Raw genomic sequence first — 26,099 nt, forward strand, 5'->3', positions numbered from 1 at the left:
TTAGTGTAAGAGATCCAAGTGTATATTGTCCCAATACAGTTTGCCAAATCATCTCCATACCCATTAGTGAAGAAGAATTTATCCTTCTCAGATTGGTCACTAAACCATGTGAGGTGAACAACAAAATATCACATCCAAATTAAATATATACAACCAGCTAAATAAAGTTCCTTAATTTAAAGTCTAGATATCCAAGATAAAACAGGAATGTGAACCAAAAGACAAACATTTCTAGGCTGTCGGAACAGATTGTATTTCAAAATGACAAAAAAAAAAAAAAAAAATCCTTACCGGTTTTTCCAGCTCCGCTTTCCCCTGTAATGAGGATACACTGGTCCTTGTCTTGGTCCCTCAGTGAGCGGTATGCTTCATCTGCCAAAGCATAGCTGGAACACAAAGTAGGAGAAAACACACAAGTCTTTAAACTGCATCTACACACGTTTTATTCATTGTATCCATTTTATTATGGGGGAGTTTAGGTCAAATGTGATTGGGTTAAATATCTTCAGACTAGTTGTACCACTGTTGCACCAGGTCATCTTCTGTGACGAAAAGCAGGTGGCTTTATAATACATGTTGCACCCAACCGCACCACTACACTGGTGTGAATTATTGCTTTATTTGCAAAACTGCCAAAGGTCATGTTTTGGTTTAGGCTTTAATGGATGACAGTTTCTTGCTGCGCCTCTCAAATACGGCCACTAAAGTAAATATTGCCACTTAAATGATTACCGGTATATAGAAATGGGAAAGGCTGTAGCATAAAAACAACTTTGACATGTCTAAATCACATATTTCCTTAGCTTTGTCTAAAACCTTATGCTTGTTTTTAGTTTGTTTTCCCCTTTCTAGAGAAGATGTTTGAATAATTTATTTTGCAAGTGACTATGGCCAAATCTTTATGGCCAAGTAAATGATGAAGGTGGATAGCGTTATATGAACAAACAAAATGCACCGTCATGAATTCTGGGACACTTACACAATGGGAAAGTGGAACTCATTATTGCAGTAACACCCCCACTGCATCACAGAACAATGTTTCATTTGTTCCCTTTATGCAGACAATACCTTGTGAGGATTTGGGAGGAGGTTGTAGGTGGTGTGTGGGCCAGATCATGTTTTTAATCTTTTGTTGCACACGTCTGGAAATGTAATTATAATAGGCCTTACATATGGAACTGTAAAGGGCAAGGATACCTTGAGCAATCATTTCTTTATAAAATTCCAGAACACAAAACTAGAACAATTAGATGTGCCCAGTAAAATGTATATAAAAAAAAATTAAAAAAATTAAAATAAAAAAATAAAAAAAGGTTTGAAGGAGTTTGTTGTGAGGAACTTAAAGATTTTTGAACTTTGGGCAGTTTATATTAAAAAATTAAATAAAAAAAGTTTCTGTATTCAAAACTATTTTTCAAACAGGACATTCTTTAGACACGTGCCCAAATTTTTCATGTGCCAAATGTTTAATGGTGGTAAACAGAATATTATGGTGGTAAACAGAATATTGCAAAGCACCTTTTTTTTTTTTTTTTTTTTGTTAACACACTTAACAGATCTTATGTTAAGAAATTTAGTAAATTGGAACAAAAAAAAAAAAAAAGGTTTTGAAATTGTATACCACACAAAGAGGCACTGAACTCCGTGAAATCTGAGTCTCTGGTCCGTAGATTCAAAATGCACTTTTTTCAAAATGTAGAACCACCCTAAAAAGATAAGAAAAAGAACTCTCCTGCTGAATTGTAAGAAATAGTAAGCAGCTCCCCAGTGCCATGCAAAAACAGATTAATCGAGCTCCGGTGACTTCAAAACCATCCTTGATAAATATCTTTGACAAGCATCATCTTAGTTTTCATTGTGTACAGATTAAAAGCAGCTCAAGGTAATTCTGGAAGAATGAATTAAAAAAAAAAAAAAAAAAAAAGTCTTTCAACTATGTCTAGTTTGGTTTTTGTGCTAGTCTGAAACGGGGAGCACCCTTAATCTCAGGTCTCATCATTAATAAAGTATTTGTATGCATACGTTGTACTAGATATGAGCATAGAAGGGAATGTTTTGACATTCACACATTGCTCACAGGGATTTTTGAGAAACACTAACCAGCATTGGCTATGGTTTAAGACTAATGGATTTGTAAAAAGTTACTCTTGTCAAGCTCATGTTTACTCCATGTTTGAATATAGCATGGTTCAAACCAATGAGCTTTAAAACTAGTTTGTCTTAAACAAGAGTAACTTCTACAGAAGAGCGTTTGGTTTATCAGAGTGCAGTTAAAGCTTGATCTACTTATTGTCAAAACCACCATAGATAGATGGTTAAGATTTGGTGTGAATACAAGGGCTGGGATGAGGTAGATAAATTACTGAAAGAACAAAGTTCTGGCTGCTGCCAAAATTTACTCAAAAATTAACAAATATTGGCCCATAGTTTCCAAAGTGGCTGATGGCATCTAGGAAGCTATACGACCAAAAGGTGACCAGATGAATAAAATCCAGACTGAAATGCTAAGTTACACCACATAATGGCTAATGGAGGTTCTGCACCATCATATCATTTTGGATCAGAATGTATTCACATTTACCACAAAGTATTCTCCATCAGACAAGGGTCTGGCTGCACCCAATGTAACGAGGGGCATCCATAGCCTTCCATCAAGTTGGTGCAAATGTAACTCCTTAATACATTTACAAATTCTTAAGGGGAAAAAAAAAAAAAAAAAAAAGTAAAATTCAGTTTAATAAATGAAAAAACAAAGCAGAGTAATCTTTACTTTTAACTTTATAGCCTTTCTAGGTATATTTTCTGTGAATAATTGCTTTGCGGACCTTAAAAACAAACTGCAGAGAATCTCATGAGGCAGTGTTTTATGAAGGGAGCGCTCGTAGGCTAAGGAGCCCATTATAACTCCAACACTGACTTCATTTTCCTTCATCTCATTTCAGACATGAAACAACTCCCTTAAGACATTTTCTTTGTTAAAGGTTAGCATTTTTAGTGCAGGTCATAATTTACTCAACTGACATATTGTACTATAAAAATACAAGCACCTTTTATTTGCAAAAATAAAAATGCATTCAGTTCAGTGTATTTAAAAGCACCAAGTCAGCAGAAGTCATCTCAGGGCATTGAACAGAAAGTCATACAAAAATAAGTTATTTATCTGAGGAGCAGACCGCTTTGAATTAAACTCCATTGCAGAAATCTCATTTTGAGCAAGTATGAAGGCAACAGTGGAAAGGAATAACTCCCTCATGAGGAAGAAACCTTTAGCAGAACCAGGCTCAGGACAAGCGACCATCAGCTTCGACAAGCTGGGTTAGATAGGAACAGAAACAATGGCAGGTCATGAATCACATGTTAAGATTGAAATAATATCAAATGAAAACTATTCAATTTTAACAATTGATTTAAGGACGTTAGGTCAATTTGTCCTACAGTAGTCTAAGCCTTTAGCATAACAAGCCACCAGTTGTGTTTGTAATATTTACCACAGGACATAACGGGATCAGACGTTAAAGCTTAAAGAAATGGCAGAGCAGATGTCTGCATTGTTTAAACACTCCCATTGCCTGACCTGAGCATCATACCATTATTTTGTCCCCAGATGAGGCCTGTGGGCCAGCAGGAGTTGGGAGGACTCGCCACATTAAGGACAGGGGGTGTAAAAAAAGAAAAGTGGGAGGTCTTTGCTGGGAGCACACACACACACACACACACGACTTATGAATAGCCATCACTAATCACAATATGAATGGAGGTCCGCAGACTAAAACCACACCCAAAACAGCAAAAACAAAAACCTTAAGGGGGGATATGGAGCCAAACCATCCTAAACCTTTAACATGAGACCTAAATTCAATTCATTTTAACTGGACATAAAAGCAAATGGGGAAAAAATAAAAAAAAATTAGGGCCCTTAAATTAGCCAGAAACAAAAACGGGCTACTAATGGAAGTCAAAGACGAAGCACCAAGGTCCCCCATCAAAGACTGAGGAAGAAGTGAGTAAGGTAGCAAACCCCGGAGGCCTCCAGATCAGTGTGTATGGATGGGTGTGTAGGGGTTAGGCTGGGATAAGGCCTTGACTGTAAGCGCTGCTTGGCACCCCCGCCTTCCTTCTCATCTGCCTGCAGGCTGTAATTTTGACTTGCACGTGGCAGCGGGTGCACACAAAAGCCACACTGGCATGAGGTAAGCGGCAGAAAATAGTCTCGCCAGTTCTTTTACTCTTCAACCTCTGGTAAAGTGGGGCGCAGGAGAAGATGATGGGCCTGCAGTTTGTGACCTGAATCTTAAAGGGTGGAGTAAGTGGAGGGCAGATTCAGCACTCTTTAAAGCAATGATTAGTAGATTCTAATGAAGCTGTAATGCATGGGTTGGACAGCCGCTCGCCCAGCAACTTGGAAAATGACGAGCCTTTTGAAAACAATGATGGGTCTTCCTTGGGGGAAATTTTTTCCTCACTTTGACACATCACATATTCACTTCATGAATACACTTTTTATATCCATTACTGGAAACTTTTGTGGTAGAAACAACTAGGCTTCTGTTTATATGCATAAAATGTGGGGGTGGACTGGGAGGTGAGAGGCAGAACAGTAGTCTCTGATCTCAGTGTGACCTGGTTCCTCCAGAGCCTTCAGGAAGTCTGCCTGGCTTTGAAGGAGAAGCCAAAGAAGCACCCCCCACCCCCCCACCCCGAAGACCGGGGGGGTGGGGGGGTGTTGGTGGCCGTTATGAGATACGTACACACAACTGAAGTGGCACTGAACTGCTTGAGGACCAACCTGAGATTGTAGGAGGGTTAGGGAACGGATGTGCACACACTAAACAGATGCTGGCTCCGACAGATGTTGACCATCTGTACTTGTTAGGACAATGCTTTGCTTTCAACAGTGTGCCACAGGGAAGATTTGAACACAAAATCACAAGCTGCATTAGTTTTATATCCAAAAGAAATTTCCAAATGTGCAGCACGCAAGGTAAATTAATGACTACTCTACCCCCAGACCCCCTCAAGCTCTTTAATTCAACACATACTAAAGGTTGTCTGAGACTCCAGCTAATTGCCACATAATACTGGGATAGACGTACATTTAACTTTGAAGGAGTCCAGAACTTGAATTTTACACTACCACACACTAATTTAGTGTTCCACAGTAAGGGGAAAAACACTGGTTAAAGCAGTCCGTGTGATCCTTGGAAAAGCAGGAAGTATGCATGCAGAGTAAGGTAGCAAAACATACTCCATGCAACAATGCACAGAAGAATCATCTGAGCAGGTTTATACCAGTGTGTCACTACTTCATTATACATTAAACCTAAATAATAGGTTTAAATTAGTTTTAGTTAAAATTAACCACATTACTAGTGTCCACGATGAAAGCCTGGAATAGAATCTGCATTGCATTGTTAATATTCTAAAAATGTTAAATGTGGGTCTTCATAGTCTAGTATTTCAAACAATTTTGTGGGGAAAAAAACAAACAAACAAAACAAGACATAGAAGTCTTGTCAGTTAATGCATGGGTGAGATTTTCACAGGCATGACCCAAAAAAAAGAAATCTATTTTTTTTTTTTGCACTGGAACAATCTCAGAATAGCAATATTCAAGTTTTATATGAAGTATAGCTGAAACAACAACAACAACAAAAAAGCTAGCTGTTAAGTCTTTGAATGCAGCTTACATAAATTAAAACTTGAATGAAATAAGATCAAATTTGTCCAAGGTGGTACACCACAATAAAGCCGAAAAACCATTGCTAAAATTCTTCCAGTTCATTAGCAAGAACATTTTAATAGGACTTTAGGGGGCTTGGTAGTCCTTTAGGATTCTTTGCAGAAATGAAATTTAATGAATCAGTCAAATTTCAACAACCAACAGAATCTTAAAGTTTACACAACTAACTAAGTACAGCTCGAGTCTGGTATCAAACAATACACAGTTTAAAATGTAGCTGCAAAACACCTTTTGTACAGATAATTGCAATCGTACAGAAAGATAAATTATTAGGTCCTTCATTAATTAGACACCTCCTCCCATTTTTTCAGCTGCTCGCCACAGTGAACTAAGTTGTATGAAGACTTGGCATTTATTTTTACGGCATTTATTTTTACGGCAGACTCTCTTCCTGACAACCATAGATCACCGAGCTACCACAGCCCTCCATGTGGAGCAGAGAGCTGCTATCTAGGGTGCCTGGGGAAGCAGATGGTGGGGATTAAGGGCCTTGCTCAAGGGCCCAGAGTAGAGCAAATAAGGGTGGAGACAGGTGTGGGTGCTTCACCTATCCCACCCACATTTTGATGTTGAACCAGCCATCTTCCGATCACAGGTCCACCTTTTGCAACCTCTGCGCCACCACTCCCACCTCATTTCTTTATTGATGCGACTAAACGGTAAATATATTCAAAAAAAAAAAAAAAGGGACCACAGTGGGAAAACTTTGTTCACAGCTTCTCTATTCCATGAACTCTTTTGTATGACTCATAAACACCATTATGCAAACTGTGCACACAGATAAAAGCTCAGTACTTATTGTTCCGACTATGAATGGGGAGAGTTTACAATGGGAGTTTGGACAGTCAAACAAAAAAAAAAAAAAAAAAAGGAAATAAAAATGTGCTCACAGGAGTAAAATGATAAAGCAGGCAATGTTTAATCAGTGTCGAGTCAAACCGTTTGCTGTTGGATGCAATATTCTTGAAAATATTTAAGGAATTCATAACCCTTCTATCAAACATTCCCACTAGGGTCAAGTTTTTTTAGTTGTGCTCTGTGTGAACACATTTAGAACAAACAACAAATTACAAATGTATACATTATAAACCAATTTAAACTAGGATTGAAACTCTATAGCAACCACAAATTTGCAACATGTATGGTTTAAAAATTTCCACCCAGCTTCTTAGAGTACTGACATGCAATGTGGGCAGAGAGGGATGGCATGCAAAATCAGATCCTGAGGCACTGTTCTTTCTGCATGGGGTACTGCAAGGCTCAGTTTAGTGCCATGAGAAAACCCATTTCAGCATACCAGCTAAAAATAATTTTGTTTGATTAATGCTTTAACATGAGAAGACTTCCACGGAGATCAAGACTGGAGCGGGAACCATTCTCAACGAAAAGTGCAGAATCTGCTGTCGCTTATTTAATTACAGGACAAGAATTTCCAATATTTTGTTTTCTTAATAGCTTCGAGAGTCCGTTCAACACAAGGTCAAGGTAGAACTTTCTTAGAAGTATGTGGTCAAGTATTGTTTGGTCAGTAGTTTGCTTCAACTGCTCTGCTGAGGAGCAGCTGGCCAAGGACATTGGAAAATCCAACCATCTTTACAGCCAAATTTAAATTTGCAGAGCTACAGGGAGCAACTGCTGCATTTCCTAGAGTATGAAATGTTCATGCAGGGAAAAAAAAAAACCCAAAAACTATTAAAGAGCAGATACTGCTTATGGGGTGAGAATCTAAGTTAAGTCAGAATTCAAATCTAAATTTAAATTTTAAGCTGAGCTGAGTTATCGCATTCGTAATGAAAGTTCGCTAAACCAGACCTTTACATGCACGTCTGACAGAAAAACCTTAAAAATAATAAAAATCTAATTTTCCAGAATATCTGATAGCAAGTTTATTTCCAAATTTATCACACAGCTTGGTCAGCCATAAGAAACTGAGCACATGTGATGGCTGAGGGAAAACAGTCATGCATAAATGTGGCATTTAATTATAAATGGTGCCACATCTAATCAAATACATTTGCATTTTATTCTTGGGTTGTAAAGGTAGGTGGAAGGATGAACACACGCTTCTCCATCATCTTAGTCTAGTTCGAAGCTTACCACCACGCCAACACACTCGCTGCAGAGGTCTGAATCTGCCCACTTAAGCCAACATGCCACTTTAACAAGTGCCCACTTTAATCTACCTACATGCAGGTTCTGTGCAACTGCTCCAAGCCTTTTCAAAAACTATTTCTAAAAGAAGTGGGCATGTGAAATAACCTAACAAAAATGGAGGAATAAATTAAAAGCATATGCAAATTGTGTTTACCTCTCAATAATAGAGGGAAAGATCAATAAACTTGGCTAAACATTGTTGAGATGCATTTTTAGTTTTGTGGCATCTTTTAACAAATAGGCATCGTTTGACACTTGTTAAAACAAACAAAAAAAAAAAAAAACTTAAGACTGACTCAGATATGAGCCAATTCCCGAATGCAAAAACTTTATACAAGAAATTTAAATGTTTATACTCTGGTACAAATCCAGTTAACTTCATAATATCTGAGGGGGACTTTGGAGCAACTCAATTTGAAACTATTAAGCCCAAAAGTTGAGCATTATTTAAGGCCAATGGTCATATTGGGTGATTTGTCAGTTGCCATGGTTAAAACCCACCAAATGCACTCATATTCTTGGAGTCTTAGATCACCAACTTTTAAGAGAATAACTTATTAAAAAATTTAAAAAAAAAAAATAAAAATCCATGCCAACCTTTGAATATTTCCAAGCTTTATATGGTAATCTGCATCTCACCTAGTGTCCAAATCAACAGCCAGAGAAGATGCTTCTCTTCTCTTACAGGAGATTTACATCTTATTTTATGCCCTTTGATTAAATATTTTTTAACACAAACACTGGAAAGGCACACGTGTGATTCTACGATGCAGATAATGATTCCAAAGACCATCCTTCAAACAGGAAAAGCACCAATTTACTATAATACTCCCATGATTAAGAGGAAAACAAACTATCAATGACTGAACTCTTAAAAACAAAAAGGTCTACGGCCCTGGGATGGACCAGGGTGCCCCCGCCTCTCACACAGTGACTGAATATGGGCACCAGTGACCACAGTGACTTAAAAAAAAAAAAAAAAAAAAAAAAAAAGATAATGGATGGGTTTAGGTAGGTTTTTTTCCAGATCAAAGACTTTTGATAACCACACCAATGAGGGAGAAGGAGTTAACAAAATGAGTTATTGGTAGGAATGTGAAAAATAAACCTGTTAACCTGTTTAATTTTAAATACTTATGACTAAAGATACTTTTTAAAGAGTAGACTGCATAAAATGGAATAGATCTGATGCTCATCTGGCAGTCAGTAACATTAGTTCACTTCCACATGTGAACTCTGATTCCTGCTGTCTGACAAGCAGGGCAGAGGTCACATTCTGGAAACAGCCATGACAGCAGCGATTGATTTTATGTAATCAGAGTTTCATGTCCTCATACAAAAACATGTTAATAGTGACATTTACATAATGCTGTGTTTTATAATAGCTTGGCTAATAAAAGAGATCACATGACATAGTTGACAAAGACATGAAAATGTTTGACAGCTTGGCAGTCCATAATAGAGTATAAGAATCTAATTTAAAATAACAGGAAATAAATAAAACTTTAAAATCCTATTCTACATAGACCAATTTTACAGATGATCTGTCATAAGCATTCGCATGACAGCTGGAGGTCTTGACCTGCAACATGCAAAGGGGCCTCTTTGCTCCATTAGCCAGTCCTGATGCCGCTCTGTGACCAATGCTCTAGTGGCATTAAGCATTGAGTGCTGAAAGCATCAGGGGTCTCAATACCTCATTAAACATGGAGATAACACAATCCTACCCTGGAGACATGGGGTTAGCAAACTGTCCTCACGCACGCACGCACAGCACACTCAATCGGTGTCTAAACTGGGTGGCAATCAACGTACAAAAGATGACCAGAGGCCATCTGTGACAGAAACAGATTAGTTCATCTCTAATGCATAGTCTGTTTAGCGGGGGGGGGGGGGGGGGCACCTGCCAGTTAATTACAAAGGTGCCTCATCTGGGCAGAGAGCACTTTGCTAAAATGATGAGCAGTGGAAACAATGACTAGATTAGTAGGAATGGGTGTGGCTGAACAGTTCTTTTAAACTAACTCAAGTAAATTACCATCAAAAGTACTGGTAGCTGTATGGTTTGGTTCGAGATTAAAACTACAAAAAGGGAAAAAGAATAAATAAATAATAGTAATTGTAAAAAGTATTACCTTCATCCATATATAGATATTTTTTGTGCAAAACCTAAACCTGTCAAAACCCAGATTAAAAAAGGTATTTAAAATATTTTCTGTTAAAAGCTAATAGAACATGCTTTAACACATTTCCTAAACTGATCCATGTCCAAGCCATGAAACACCAATTTACCTGCAATAAACTTAAATGTTAACCAACTTTAGCACATTTACAATGACGCATTGAAATAAACTATTAGACATTTACAGTCAACAGCATGGACTACTTCTGCAATTTTGCTCACATTTATGCTAATTCAATGTCATAATTCCAAAAGAATACAAACATTTTAAATACTCAAAGCACACCATTACTTCTGGAATTGTCAAACATGCACTGGTAGTTTCAAAAGGTTATTCTATCATTCAGCAGCACAGAACCTGTCAATGACAACCTTCACGCCTCCTAATTAAAGCAAACACTTGCACAAACTCAAAAACATCACACCTGACATTGACATAACATCCCATCACAACTATGTAAACCCAAGCTATCTGTATCTAACTATCTGTTCTAGAAGTTGCATGTAGTTAAGAACTTCAGGAATGCAATATCATTATTTAATATATGGCAATCTTAGTTGTGATAAACCCTTATTGCAGTCACTCCTTACACCATTCTGTGATCATATCTCAAAGTGTAAATTAAAGTTGTTGTTTTTTTTTTTATGAAGCACAAACACAGTAGCATGTTTGGGGGCATCTTTAAAGTACCAACCTTGCAAGTAACAAGTGTTGAATTAGAATCAAAGACAGGAAAAAGGAATAGGTGCAACATCCCCTCTAGTTGCCTTAATTAAAACACTGATGTACTTCAGCACTGTCCACTTACATGTGCTAAAATAATGCTAAAAATCCAGTGATTTTATCCTTCCAGAACCAGTACAGCAGTCTTGCCTCAAATGAGCTGTATAACTGGAGTTCTGGATCAAAATAGGCAAGTAAAAAAAAAAACTTAATTCAAAGAATTAAAATAAATAAACAAACATCGAAAAGGCCAAACTTCAGCAGGCAGAATCAGTTTTTTTTCATTGATTTACTGATCTCTGCTGTGAGTACAAACATTTTTCTTGCCTTTGTAAAACACCAACTGCCCTCCTTTGAATACAATGAAGGAAAATCTATTCAAATAAATCCAGTTTGTTTACAAACCCAGCTATTCATCTGCATCTAACTTTTTATTACTAAACAGAAAAAAATATTTTGTTCAGTTCAGGGAAATTGTGTAAAAATTAAGTTATGCGATTGCATCTAGGATAAGGTTTCTTAATACTGGACAACCTTTATTTTATTTTTAAATACAATGATCATTAGCTTTAGAAACCTTTCCTCAGTGAAACCAAATATCTGTTTCTAACTCCAAGTACGTAAACCTATTTGTTGAGTTTCTATAAAAATAATTGGCAAACGTGTTCAAAGTTCAAAGATGATTTTGTAACTGAACAAGACAAAGACAGACTGTTAATTCGATAAACTATTGAACAAAAACATTTGGGTATTTTTTTTGTTTAGATACAAAAGAATTACATGGACTTTAATAGAAATTGAGTATGGACTTCATAAAAAAAAAAACAATAATTAGCTCCTTCACATCTAGGTTATTCATTTGATATGGGGGGGGGGGGGGGGAGAAAAACAAACAAAAAAAACAAAAAAAAAAGCCTTTGTGCAAGTTTGTTCACTGTGGCAACCCGAGGAAGGGAGCAGCCAAAAGAATAAGGAAATAAAATAAGTTGACTCATTTGATCTCATTGGGGGTTCAACATTACTTAACATATTAAAAACAGCAATGCCAATCTAATGCTTGGTCCAGATGGTCAAACCAGAAGATAGATCCAGATCAACTTCCACTGGATGTTAATCCGACTGACATTGTAAGTCTTATGAAGCTTTAAATAAATCGAGGGAAGTTTTTTTTTTTACTTAAAGATTAATAGCAAGCTTACGTTAACCAGTCTGAAGTAAAAGCAGAGTTGATTTACGTACATTTCCGATCTACTTAAATGCAGACAAAGCCATCTTTAACTTGTTTTCAGTGTTTAAATGCCTTTAGACATGTAGCACAATGTTACATTATGGAAAGAAGAAGTTCAACAAAATGAATATTTTTATGTCGTTTGGAGTTACTACTCATTACCATTGGAAATGTAGTTAAAGATTGTGGGACAAATGGAAAGCATCCCCCCCCCAAACAAGATTTTTTTCTTACCTAGCATGATAATATGGCAAACTTTGATTTCAGTGTCTGCATGCGTCTAGATTTAAAATTTACATTAAAACATAACAGAGGTAGATCATCCTTAAACTGATCCTTCAAGGTGATGCAACAGATTAAGAAACTGCAAGACAGTGACATTGTAGGGTACAAAACATTTAAATGTACTTTAATATAAAGGGGGGGGGGGGGGGGGGGAGATAAATAAAATAAAAAATGGGGGACAATGGAAACTTATGTCTGCCCAGAGAAAAATAAAAAGACCACGAAAGGGAAAGGAACGAGCCTCAAATGGTGCAAGAGCGGAGTTTAAGAAAAGCCAAGAGACTTATCTACAGTTTGTGCTTGCACAAGGGTACCCCACTTTTCCACTCCGTCTTTGAGGAGTTTGCATTAGCCTCGAGCCATGGCAAGCCAATTGACAAGCATCAGACTTTGTTTTGTCTTGGCTCACATGCTGCAATACAGAGTTGGAGCTGCCAATAAACAGATGGCATGCCATGATCTTGAACTGCCAGAAGACGAGCTAATGACTCTCCATACAGACAGTGTTCTTCTGATGTCAGACTGCCTCCCACAAAACCCATCTGCATTAGTCACTGTGTCAGAGTGATACTTCCAAAACTTTGCAACATCCTGCATCCTTAAGACATGACAGTCCCTACTCATCACATTCAGATGACCAAACCCTTAAACACTCGTCAAGTGCCACTCCCAAATTCACACAAAAGAAACAAAACCTAAAAACCACACCATCACCTCAAGTACTCGAGTCCCTAGTACAAAAGCATGAAATGTGTACGCACAGTTATAGAAAAATACGGTAATAATAAATACGCAATAATAAACTTACATATGGGGACTAAGTTCATAGAAGTTTCTGTTGCGATACTCTTCCACCTTCTCTGGCGTGTAGATGGGCAGGGACCTGTAGGGGTTTATGGAGATCACCACACTGCCAATGTATGTCTGGAGGGAGAGGAAACTGAACAGTTAGTGTGAATATGTTACGTCTTTCCAACTCAACACCAACACCTTATTTATTTCCTTCTGTCCGTTTGGAAGCTTTTTTTTAAATGAGGCAGGGACTCCGCTACTTTTCAGTTGAGTGATCCAAACACATTGTTGTGGCATGCAGTGCCTGAAGTGAAACTGAGAATCACAACAAAGTAAGGTTTGTGGAATCTGGACTGGGCAGTATTGGATTAGTATTTGGACAGCAGAAGTTGTGGTGCACAGGGAAGAGGTTTGAACCACTGTATACAACCAACATACCAAGACGAACGGATGTACCCTGCTGCATTTAGAAAAATGTCAAAATAAAATCACAGTATGCTACAGGGAAACTTTTATATCACATTCATCATGAGGTCTTTGATTTGATTTTTTTTGTTTTTCCAATTTTTGGTAATTTAATAGGATTTAAAAACTTTTAAACTATTCTTTATCTTGCATCTGCACTCAAGTGAATCCCTGGGTATTAGGCCTCGTTATAGGCGTTGACACACCATTAATGAGGAGTCAATCAGGCTTTTGTTATGAAAATGGCGTTTAACTCATCCCTAGTAATTGTTAGCAAACATCAGTAACACATTAGACAGGCCTAAATCTCCAGCAGTTCTCTCAGTTTAAAGTAATTTCACCAGAATAGGTTATTTCTTCCAATTCTTGTTTGTGACCAGACTCCGTTCTGGATGCATGTCATTTATATTTCTCCAACTCCACTTTGATTAGTCTTTTTTTATTTTTATTTTTTTAATAAAGTGTGAAAAATTGTTACTGAAAGAACTTTGAGGACCAGGGTTTTCCTAATTTATGATTCTTTTATGATAGATTTTATGATTCTTTTTACCCATTAAAATCCCTTGGACTGCTAAGTTTACAAAGTCACTTTCCCTTTTATTCTCTGTAATGATATGGTGGCATTTTTCAGTGAAATACATTAACTTATTTAATTTTATCATGAAAATACTAATTTGCATTTATATGACCAAAAAGAGTTATGCAACATCCAAATCAACAAATAACCCTCGTCAGGTACATTTGAAAGGGAATGCAACCAGCCATCATCATCATCATCATCTTCATCCTCCCATGCACAAAGCTGGGCTCAGATAACACTTTCAAATATCAACCTGGAATATTTTCTTTGCTCTCCATGGTAATGGCTGTTGCATAAGCCACTCTGACAAGAGTGGAGCACGGCCTTCCCTGTGGCAACATCACAGCCTCCCACAGCCTCGTGTTAACAGCACACCAGTGGCAACATGAGACCTTTTAAAGTGCGGAGGATGCACACAAAAAATAAAAGTGTGCAATATAAATAAAATATTGAAGGCTCGTTAAAAGTGGAATGCATAGGGAAATGTGGGTGTGTGTGTGGGGGGGGGGGGGGAATTTTATTGTGGGGGGGGGGGGGGGGGGTAACTTCATCTAATTATTTGGATTAAAATAATGTCTTTCAAATGATAAAAATGCTGGTAAACTCGTTATTAAAGTCATAAAAACTAGTATCAATAGAAAGTTTTGCACAATTTATTTATTTCTTCTTAAAAGGGGAGAGATGCATAAAGTGTTTACATATTTCTTGTTGCAATTTCATTTGTGCTGTACACTAAGCATTGGCTTCAATGAGTTAGATAAAAATAAATAAATAAAAAAAAAAGAGAAGATTACATTTTTCTTTTGAATTACTAATGTAAAAAAGTGGTGTGCACACCAAATGAAATACACCGCAACACACCATATAGATGTTTTATTTAATGTTTAGCACTTTAAATAAAATGTGATTTAATAGTTTGCAAAGATGCTGCATGATCGATTCAGTGTGTAGAGTGTTACAAAAACATAAAATATTTTATTCTCAGAGGTCTCCACTTGTTGGCTTGAGACAAGAAGGTTTACGTTTACTAGTGTGACTGTGTACGTCTTGATTTTCTACACAGTTATTGGATACATGAAGTGCTGCCCTTCTGGAAAACAGACTCATTTTCATGTTCTGTGGGCTGTCATATGATAGTTTGGTGTGGGGGATGGGTCCATTTGTGAGGAATGATGCCACATGAGGGAAAATGCATTCAAAAAAAAGGCAAGAATTGTACACCACTGATTCACTAGATAAATACTGGCTCAGATACCTTTTCTGGGCATTATTCAAAAAGTACAGTTTGTACTACGCAAAAACTTCCAATACGGACTAAAGTCATTCCACTTTTCATTTTACCTCTGGATTGAGTTTGTGCTCTACTAAGACATGGCCAAAACCATTAAAATGTTGCACAATGAAAAAAAAAAAAAAAAAAAAATTGAAATAAAAACAAATGCAATAAAAATTTAAATTTATTGTTTAGATCAAAAAAAAAAAAAAAAAAAAAAAAAAGTCTGCATCTCAAATGTTCAATTATCCCCATTTCTGGCCAGAGACTTATTCTGTAGATATTTATATTGAGTCAGTGATGTCAACTCTCAGCCTTGTGAGCCAAAAGCAGCCAGAGCAGAACTGTAATCATCCTGGCTGACGTTTGGACCAGGCCAACCTGCAGAGCAAAGAAATTATGGACTGCCACAGCACAAAGCCACAAACCAATTGCTTGTGGAAGAGAGGACAGATCAAGAACCCCCTTTTTCTAGAGATAAGAAGCCAGTCTGAGTGGCTTCCCCTTTTGCTACAAAGCTTCAGATTTTAGGCCTCAAGAGGGCATCATTCTCAGATCATTTTAAATTGTTAGTGTCTACATCTGGACTGCTTCAATAGTCATCACTAGAATAAGAGAAATTAAAGGCAGACTTAAAGTGCCTCCGTTTTTTGTTTTTTATTATTTTGGGGTGTGGGGGGCTTCTTTTTTGTTTTCTTACAGTTTCTAAAATCTGGGAATGACAACTTTGTCACAGCGCAACTGAGCAGAGAGACAGCCAACACTACAGGAACCAGTATACTTACATAGATCTCATTGTGGTCAAAGCGTTTTTTCAGGTTGTCCAGAAATGAGTCTTCATTCAGGGGCTCCAGAAGGACCATATCCCCAACCCCAATCATATTGTCTAGAAGTGATGTTTTCACCTCCATCTTGGCTGTTAATGACTCCTCCTGTACAAAAATACAGAAGTTTTATGATTATCGTTATGTTCCAGATTTTACGTCCAAAACTGCACCGCATGTTTATTTCTTTTTAATGTGCATGCACAAGCAGTTTCTGGTTTCATGCATTTTGGCACCCATCACATTTACTAGAAATCCATCAATATCCAAAACATGACCTTTGTGTAAAAAAATAAAAATAAAAAAATAAAAATCAAGTTCAATTAGGTTTAGTCATTTTACCACATGGTACATGAGGTGGAATGAAATGTACACAGGGTCCCAGGTGCATCCAACAATAGCAAAAATATAAAGTGTAAAAAAAAAACTAAATACAGATCCAAAATATACACCAATATATGCTAAATGAACACCAAACTGTATGCTAAAAGATCTAAATACGCCAGCCACTAATGGCGTAAAATACGGCGCAACAATAGCAGCACATTCTAGGATTTACCTTCAGAAGGGAAACGGGGCCTGCTGATTGGTTATTCAACCTTGCATGACAATGGCATGCAAGACATTCCATAACTCAAGAACTCAAGTATTTAAAGTTCTTTTTTCACCTACATATAAAATACATTCATAGTTTCTCTGTTCAATCCAATGGGGTTGTTGCTGTTGTAATATTTGTGGAGTTGTGAAGGGATCCGAGCCAGACTGAACCATGACAAAGACCATGCTGAAGTTGGCAGTTTTCAGTCTAGTGTTGCGGTCCATCTACCACTGGGACCGTAATCCCATTGCTCTAGGCCTGGAGATAAAAGAAGGCCTTTTGTATTCAAGCATTTCATGCAGAGCTTTGCACCATCAAATACCTAATGCCTTCTGTTCTAGGCCGTCCACACAACAGAAGGATTTATTCATTTTTTCCATTCAACCTTTACTTATACAGGTTAATTCCATTGACCCTTGGGGACTCATTTGCAAGAGACCTGATAAATGTACAAATGTATGAGATGTATGCATGTAGGAATGTGGTTAACATATGTCTGCAAAGCCCCAAAACAACCCTCGATTCCCATTCAAATATCCACCCAGTCATCCATGCTCCTACTGAGCAACATGAAGTCTACATAATTTAAATATTGTCGGACACATTAAAGTCTTGCAAGACTGAATATTTTAGAACACATAGTATTGCCTCAGACAATTAGCTACACATAAAACAGGAAATAGTTTAACAGAAGCCCAACATTCTGTCAAAAGGTCAATAGAGTTCTGACAACTTAATCAAAAAGTTTGAAAAGACAAAACCCCTCACTCTGTTCAAGTTGCAGGCCTTTTTCACCTTTCAGTAGCAGTTCTGAACAAAATTATGTTCTTTGGGGGGGGTTGTGGGGTGAGGGAAAATATTCCCAGTGTACACTTCCACTTCATTGTTTCCCTGGACTCCCTGCAGTGTAAAGTGTTACTGGTTCATAAAAAAAAAATAAAAAAAATAATAAAAAAAATAAATAAAAAAAAGAGTTGTTGTTTGGATCTTAGCATCAGGTACTAAATTTCCCAAACTTTTGACTCACTCAGCATGAAGAAAAAAAAAAAAAAAAAAAAAAAGTGGCCAAACAAGTTAAGAATAGTGCTAAACTATATTCATTTTCATGCAAGATGTTTTAATTATTACTTAAAGACGTCAACAGCTCGACTTGGAAGAAACCAAGTAGGGTTTGCTTACTTGTCCGCTCGCCAAGTTGGATCACTTTGTTCCCACCAACAGTAGTGCAACATGACAGCCAAATGGCAAGAGGCCAAAACATTCCCAGTGATGCTCATGTTCACCAGCTGCTTTGATTGTCTGCAGTGGACTTTTAAAGTAAACGTCTTTCAAGATTGTTCATAAACCTCTGCTGGAACGAAACTGCAATCAGCTGCTGAGTGACGTCACCGTGTTCTTGGTGTCGTCTCTTGATGACGCTGCAGGCAACATCATTCCAGATAGTTTGTGTTCTCCATTACACATTTCAACACCCATTCAAAATGAAGCCACTTTGGTTGAATTACAAAATTACAGAGTGCAACATTTGCATTTACAGCTACTGTAAATAAAACAAAATATGATTAATGTTGTCCTGGAGCAGCCAATATATGAACGTTGAATAATAAGTTAAATGTTCATTTAGAGCAGATCCACTGTCCATTCTGAATTAAATTAAGGTGATTAGTCTAATCATGAAAAATAAGCAAAAAAAAAAATAAAATAATAATAATAACAATAACAATAACAATAACAATAACAACAATAACAATAACAATAACAAAAAACACGGTATTTTAGAGACTAAGCAAACAGGCCCCTCAGTGGAAACCGATGTTCAAGCTACTCACTGACTTGGGGGAGAACGCAGCTAAATGTCAACTGCCTGCTCCGTTCCAACCAAAATCATTCTACAACCGACTGCATCCTGGACACCATCATACCCCTCGGCCTATAACCTACTAAACTCCACATTTGGAGGAAGCCTCCAAGCAGCCATACACACAATCCCATTAATGAAAGTAGCTCCTTGTTGCCAAAAGTTGAGCTGCATCCAAAGGGGAGCATAAGGGGGAAAGAAGGCATGATTAAAACAGGATTATTCTTACTACCAAACTTGCCGCCGTACACGTCGCACCACCGTGTAAGTCGCCTCAGTCCAAATATGCAAAGTGGGGAAAAAAATAAATGTGTTGCTTCGCCATACAAGTGTCATCTATTAGGCATCACTGCTGACACACGTTTGTTATGAGTCACCGTTGACCACCCGGAAACGTGGGCCGGTGTGCCAAAAAAAATACAAATAAAATAAAAATAAATAAGTTTGATTGGCTGCTAAATGGCGGCCACGGGAGCATGCACGGAGGACTTAAGAATTTAACAAAATTAACAATTAAATTGTTTGCTTGACATATCCAAAGGTGTCACAGTTTAACTTTTCTATATTGGTCAAATCAGCTGCATTTCGTCTGGGTGAAGCGGCGAAATGCAGCTGATTTGATGTTTGCTAAAGAGTTCCGTGACAAGACGAAGGTGGCTTGGCATGGCAAGCCAAGTGTCTCGTTAATAGCAACTTGCCTATTAATGAGACACTTTGCTTACCATATACCTCGAGGGCCATCTAGCGGCTGAAAATGGTAGTGTTCAATATTTCCCATGTCAGAATGAATTAAATAGTCAGATCTCAGCCAAAAATTGGGTTGTACACAAGAAAAAAATATAATTCCCTTCGCTGTACAAGTCGCAGGGCAGGCAAATTTATACAAAAAGGTGCAACTTATATGGCGAAAAGTACAATACTTTAAAGATTAATGATAACCAGTACAATTTTAACTTGCAAATACTAACCACTTATTTTTTGATCAAGACTTCCCTCAACAGCAAAATAGGATAGTAAATTTAAATAAAATAATCATATCTAAACTTATTGTAATTAACTCAAAGAAGAAAGTAGATATAAGATATTGCTGTGTCAGTCTGACAGATTTCAAATGCATGTGTACAAGGTGGGCAATAAATGCACCCACATGGTTTTGCTGCAAATAATCTCAGATCTAAAGCTCATGGATCACAAAGAAAGACTGTGGGGGAGGGGTGGGACAAACGGGCCTTGTCTGGGTGTACGCATGTCACCATATTTGAATATGCTCTCCAAACCCCGTCTGGCACAGAGCCAGTGGGGAGCAGATGGATGGAGTTTACACACGGTTTAGTTTTGGTAAATTAAATGCTGACATCATGCATTAAAAAAAAAAAATAAAAAATAAAAAAACACTTTTCTATTTTGTTAGGTTAGGCTTGCAGAGATTGTTACATCATGCAACTTGACCAAGAACATACCATTAACTTTACAAACTAACAGAATGGAAAGGGTTTTTCCCTCATAGCATCATCCTTTACTTTTTACTAGATTTCATGGTTTAACAGTCCATTATTCAACCACTGGTAATTCCTGCTGGGATTCCACTTCCCGTTTTGTGCATCACAACATGCGAGGACAAGGTCACTGCCCAGTAGCTGAACTGATCCATACTTGGTGCATTTCATAGAAGTTTAAAATCAATTCATAAACATGGAGTAAATACTGCATGTAGAGAAGCTGTGTAGCTGAACAGAAAAATGAAGCAAATAAGTCTTTAACATCTAAAGACTGCTCTGGAAGGCTGGACTGGACCTGGAATTTCAACACACATCAGTAATAAGCGGCAAACTTCCCATCATGTTTCTGACCTAGATATCCAAGACACGTAAGCAGGCAACAATGAACACTTCAATAAAAACACCATTAAATGTACATTATTAACAAAGAATAGCATGTGGTCATTTTATTCCTCCAGTTCTTTAGTAAACATTTAAATGATCAACAACTGCAAGCACATGCAAAATAAAAAATAAATAAATATATTTTTTTTTTTTAAAAGTCAATGGACCAGCTGATGCTGGTTTGTATACATGGGCTTAATTAAAAAGTATTTAAAACTTGACAACAACAACAACAACAATTCTTATTGTGATGAACAAATCAAGCCTAAGTTTGGAGACAAAGCCGTGTTAACAGCTGTGCTGAGACACAATGAGAGATGGTCATTGGGAGCTGGTGTTTGAGAAAACTGCAGTCGATGTGCAAACAAGCCAAATTAAAAATCTTTTGTGCAATGTTTTCTGCAAATCAGTGTGGCCTTGTCACAAGGCAGAAGAGTCACAACATCCTAGCAGCTGCCAGGACTGGAGATTAAAGGCGTGTCGACTGGAACGGCGGCAGCAGAACATATGGCTGTGCCAAAGAGCAAGGCTGGGGCAGCGCATACAGAGCAGAGGTTTTAGGAAACAGACACTAGGGCTGGCACACAAAATGACAGGTACTCCACTCACAGGTACACGCAAGTGATTTTTTTTGTGCTTTGGGGATTTTTTTAGTTGACGACAGCTCTTTAACGTCAACACTTGTTAAAAACAAAGTGCGCACAGTGAAAATCTGCGAGATTTTAGACAGTCAAACCCAAACTTTCATGGAACAACAACTAGATCTACATTTAGAACCAACATTTTAAGATTTCCATCTCAGCATCTGGTCTTGGAAAACACAAAACATGACGATAATTCAGTCCGTGTAACAGACAGAACTCTGAACGTGACATCATCTGGCTAAGCAACAACCATCATTTCTCACCTTAAGATAATCTTAGGCTAAAGCTCTGGCATGAAAGGCAGAGGGCAATATGCAGTTCTTCAAGCATCGTTAGGACTTTAAGTATATTTTCGTACTGCGCACGCACCGGGCAGGTTAAACATAAATCTGTTATCCAAACAAACTCTGGTCTGTATTTACAAAGCAGCTCAAAGTGCAGAGATAAATAGGTTTGAAAAACACAAGTCATTAACTGATGTCATAAAGGAAAGCTACTAAAAAAAAGCCATCATCAACAATCAACAGCTGTGGCCATTATAAATAAGCTTTATACATTTGATTCCAGAAGGTAAACTGATGAACTATACGTTTTAGTGACGGTCACACGAGCTCAACCAGCTTCTTTCAGTACTGCCCAAGTGTTTAAGGGGTGGGAGTGGTTATTAAAAACACAGTTTATACACATTAGAGCAATCATTAACTTGAGCAATAAAAGAGCTAATAAGACACAAATGTGCCATGTTTTGTTAACCTTGTTTTTGTGTTATTTTATCTAAAACATTTCTGAGTTGCCTTTGATTGCAGCACACACTTTTGTAACACTAACTTTGAAAAGTCACCTAGAATCAGCCTTCAGGCAGGTTACTATTGTGAAAACAATGCAACACACCTTTATCATTTGACCCAAGAGTTCATTTCAGGAGATACAAGCTCCTCCCAAACTTTACCTGAGAGAACAAGTCAAACCTTGAACTCAGAACTGCACTGCTTCGAGTCCTCAACAGCATAGTAGAGCAAGTTTGAAGTACGTAGCCTTTTGCAAACATAATTAGATGACTACACATGACAATACTAATGATTTATTGAACTTAGAAGCCACTTTCAAACTTTATCCAAACCAAATCAGCATTGATTTAGCAAAAATGTTTGAGTCTATAGAAAAGTACTGGATAGCTTTCAGCTCATTCCATTACAATTATGTAATGATAATCAAGCAAATCTTACAACTGGAAGTTAACTTTACTGCTTTCGTCCCAGTTTCAAGTGTCCCATAACGTTTTTCCTCAACGAGGATTTGTTAATTAAGGAACCCAATGTAATTTACCTTCCTTTATATTTTATTGGAATGTAAATTGAGAAAGTCACCCTTCAGCTCAAATCTTTAACGATGCACAAGAGCAACATCCTCATTACTGTAGGACCAATTCACTCTCGCTCCATCCTTCCATTGCTTACCAAAAATAAAAAAATAAAAATACACTTGTGAGGCACAAACTTAAGATCAGACTCATCCCAGTAGATGCTGAACATCATGTTCCAAAGATACCTACAGACAAGGTGCACAGATTGCAGTTTTCTGGCCGATCACAGATCTCTACAAGCCTGACCTGCTGATTCAGATTTTGGCCGATATCAATTTTGTTTTACAAGAGTCACTGTCAAGTGACCTTCAATTTTTTCAATCATCTTATTTTATTGATAAACATATCCTTGAACAAATATCCTAATGGCTAAGAGGTAGTTCTCTGAAATAAAAATGAAGTTAAACAATTGTTAAAACGACAAAAATAAATAAAAAATAAATAAAAATTGGGGGAAAAAAAAAAAAAAAAAAAAGTACAAAAAAATGGTTTCTCATGAAAGTATTGACCCATTTCTGATCTTCCAAAATTAAGGAAATTGGGGCCAGTGCACCCCCATTACAGACCACATCATTTGCAAATAAATGCAGAGACAAGCAGTTCCCAAACCAAAGAACCTCATCACCACAACCGAGTCTTGAGATACGGTCCATGAACACCACAAACAGGATTGGAGGCAAAGGGACAGCCATGGTGGAGAGCTTGATTTTGTGTCAAGGACGTACACAGAGTGGATTTTAAAGCTGCAGAAATTTGCCATTAAACCACACAAGACCAACAAAGTCCCAGTCACCTATGCTTGTTGTATTTATCTGCACAGTCAGCTGTGTGTCTTTTAAAAAAAGTACAAAAATCTGCAGGCTGAAGTTTACATTAAACACACAAATCTTACTCCTTGCTCAAAGGACATTTTGACTCCTCGTGAGGGCATTTAGTCGATCGTTGTAATAAATGTTGGTGTTTAACGTTTAACACATCTTCAGAACAGCAGTCTCCTTAGAAGGATTGTACTTGTGCGCCGTCGTGTCCTAAGAGGTATATAAACAGCATCTGAATCAGGTCTATGGAAAGGAATGGAAAAAGCAGCTGCGCTGGACTCAACGAGGCAGAGAGAAAAAGCTGAACGTACAGTGTTATTACTGCGGCTCCACGGGGACACACAGGAACCCAAGCTGAAGCTATTAAGCTGAATAGGTGGAAAATGTTCAGGGTTATACAGCGCAGTGATAAGTTCTTAAAGACAGCCAACCTGGACACAAGTTGGGTTAACTCTCACTTGGGTTTTTCCTTATAGAAACAAAAAAAAAAAGGTTGGGTGGGTGGGAGAGTTGAGTCATAATATGGATGAGTTGCTGAACTGGGATCACCGAGAGGACTGCTGATGCTTCCTGGCTTTCAGAAAGGCTTTGTCTGTGTTGACGCAAGCCTAACACAAGCCACACGCCTCACTACACAGACAGACAAGTGCAAACACAATTCATTGCCATGGCATTGGTGGAGGGACTTTGAACCTCCATACACCCTGTGTTAGACCACATGTCACCCCACGGCACTACGGATTTTTTTTTTTTGGCACATTGCTCCCAACATGCTCCCTAAAAAGTTCCAACTGAGTGGAAGTACTAGCCAATAGTCCCACCACATGCTGCCCTTACTCCAGCCGAGCTAAATTCTTGCTTACCCTTTTCCCCCAAGTCACTACCCACCACAGCTCTGAAAGTGTATGCTTCAGTCAGTGCATCACTGCTTGTTTGATCAGGACAGGTAATAAAGTTCCCATATGGTTTCACCCACTGTGAAGCTGGCTGAAAGAGGAAGAAACTACATTACAAAAATAAAATAAATAGCTTATTGCCCAATGTCAAAGACAAAAACAGCCATAATGTTTGCGTCTTTAGCATTAGAAAAAAAAATTCAAGAACCACACGACAGATTTTAACGAAACACTCCCAAGTCATCATTGGATGTACATTTCAACCTGCTTAGCTTTTGAAGTCACCCCAATTCAAGATGGCTATCACCGCAAATTGACCTTTGCGAACACAAAATGGCTAAAGATCTGTTGAAGTCTTCGATACTGAGCTACACTTTAATGTGGTTGTAGCTTTATCAAGACCGTAGTGAGACCAGTTGTATGGTTTTGAAATGGTATTGTCAAAAGACAGGAGACTGAACTAGTGGAAGAGCTGAAGAGGTTTAGTTCTCCTTGAGCGATAAAGATGGCCAAGATAAGGAATGAGATCAGAGGTACATCACAGGTTGAGTGACAGAAAAAAAAAAAAAAGAGTTAAGAGGCCAGGCTTTGGACATGTCCAGAGAAGGGACAGTGGGTATACTGGTAGAAGGATGTTAGAAATGCAGCTACCAGGAAAAAGGGAAAACAAAAACTAAAGGAGGAGATGGATGCAGTTAGAAGATGACATGTAGTTTAAGTGAAGAGAGAGGACGCAGAGGACAGAGCGAGCCAGAGGATGGCTTGATGTGGTGACCCCCGAAGAGGGAACCGCCAACAAAAAAATTAACATGTGCACGGTATGATGAAAACTGCCAACACCATAACTTTTTCATAAGATGGAATTTTTAACTATCGACATGACAAAAAGGCAGCAGGTAATTTACATTTCTTCAAGGAAAACTATGCCTTCAACATCTAAAATGTATCCAATTATTTTATGACTAAACTGTGGCAGCCTTCCTTTAAACAAACAAAAAATAAATTAAATTTGCATTAATTTCCCTATATATTGACAATTACCTGCAATGCATGTTATTTCCTTTCAAACCATTTCCTTATAAAAGCTGCAATAGATGTGTATGAACTTCCAGACTGTATCCCACAAGAAAATGCAGCAGAAAGCAAACACTTTTAATTTGTCATGGGCAAACTTTGGCGTTTTTCCTCAGAGAGATGAATAGTTTGATTCATGCAGTCCTTATTGAACTGGTTTATTTCAGCCAGAGGAACTCCTAAAACTGGGAGCCACTTTCAGCCAGTTTACCACTAAACTGAGCTTGTCTCTATACCATGACCTCCATTTGAATAGTGCACATATTATACAAACATATTAGTCCAATTATGGAAAATGCTTCCACAGAAGTTATCCCACAAATTGCCTTCTTACCGCTGTTACACCTATTGGAGCTAAAACGAGAACTTGGGTGACAGCATTGAGAAATAACTGAATGGGATCATAAACTAGTTTCAGGGTCTGCAGCTGTTTGACTCGCCGCCTCGTGCTCACAGATGTTGGCAATTAAGAGTTGATTTGGATCAGGGGGGAGACAAACTGCGCCGTTCAAGTCAAACGGTTTTCAAAACCAGTTCACAAATAAGTTTTTTTTTGTTTTTTTTTAAATAGTGTGAAATAATTAAAGAGGAGCAGTGACCCTTTATTCTACGAAGTGACATGAAATGAATGAGACGCGACTCAACACGATGGAAAGTTAACTTGTGAAAAGTTGCCGCGAACGCACCAGTCGAACCAATAAAAAAAAAGCTGAAAAAA

At 37.8% G+C, this 26,099-nt stretch overlaps 1 protein-coding gene across 4 annotated transcripts in view; it reads right to left on the minus strand.

Annotated features, from left to right (window-relative positions):
• The window catches only part of myo1b (myosin IB), a 61,334-nt gene that overhangs the window by 35,006 nt on the left and 229 nt on the right, over positions 1-26,099 (minus strand). For 3 of the 4 annotated variants that reach the window (XM_037686872.1, XM_037686871.1, XM_037686870.1), the window contains exons 2-4: positions 16,209-16,355; positions 13,122-13,237; positions 292-386 (exon numbers count right to left, since the gene is read on the minus strand). In XM_037686872.1, the coding sequence (XP_037542800.1) occupies positions 292-386; positions 13,122-13,237; positions 16,209-16,334 (337 nt within the window). In that variant the 5' untranslated portion in view covers positions 16,335-16,355. Of the gene's footprint in view, positions 1-291; positions 387-13,121; positions 13,238-16,208; positions 16,356-26,099 lie in introns of those variants that run through there. The other variant, XM_037686873.1, reaches the window with a different exon arrangement.

The sequence above is a fragment of the Nematolebias whitei genome, chromosome 13 (genome assembly GCF_014905685.2).
Source record: "Nematolebias whitei isolate Nwh7 chromosome 13, NemWhi1, whole genome shotgun sequence".
NCBI lineage: Eukaryota > Metazoa > Chordata > Actinopteri > Cyprinodontiformes > Rivulidae > Nematolebias > Nematolebias whitei.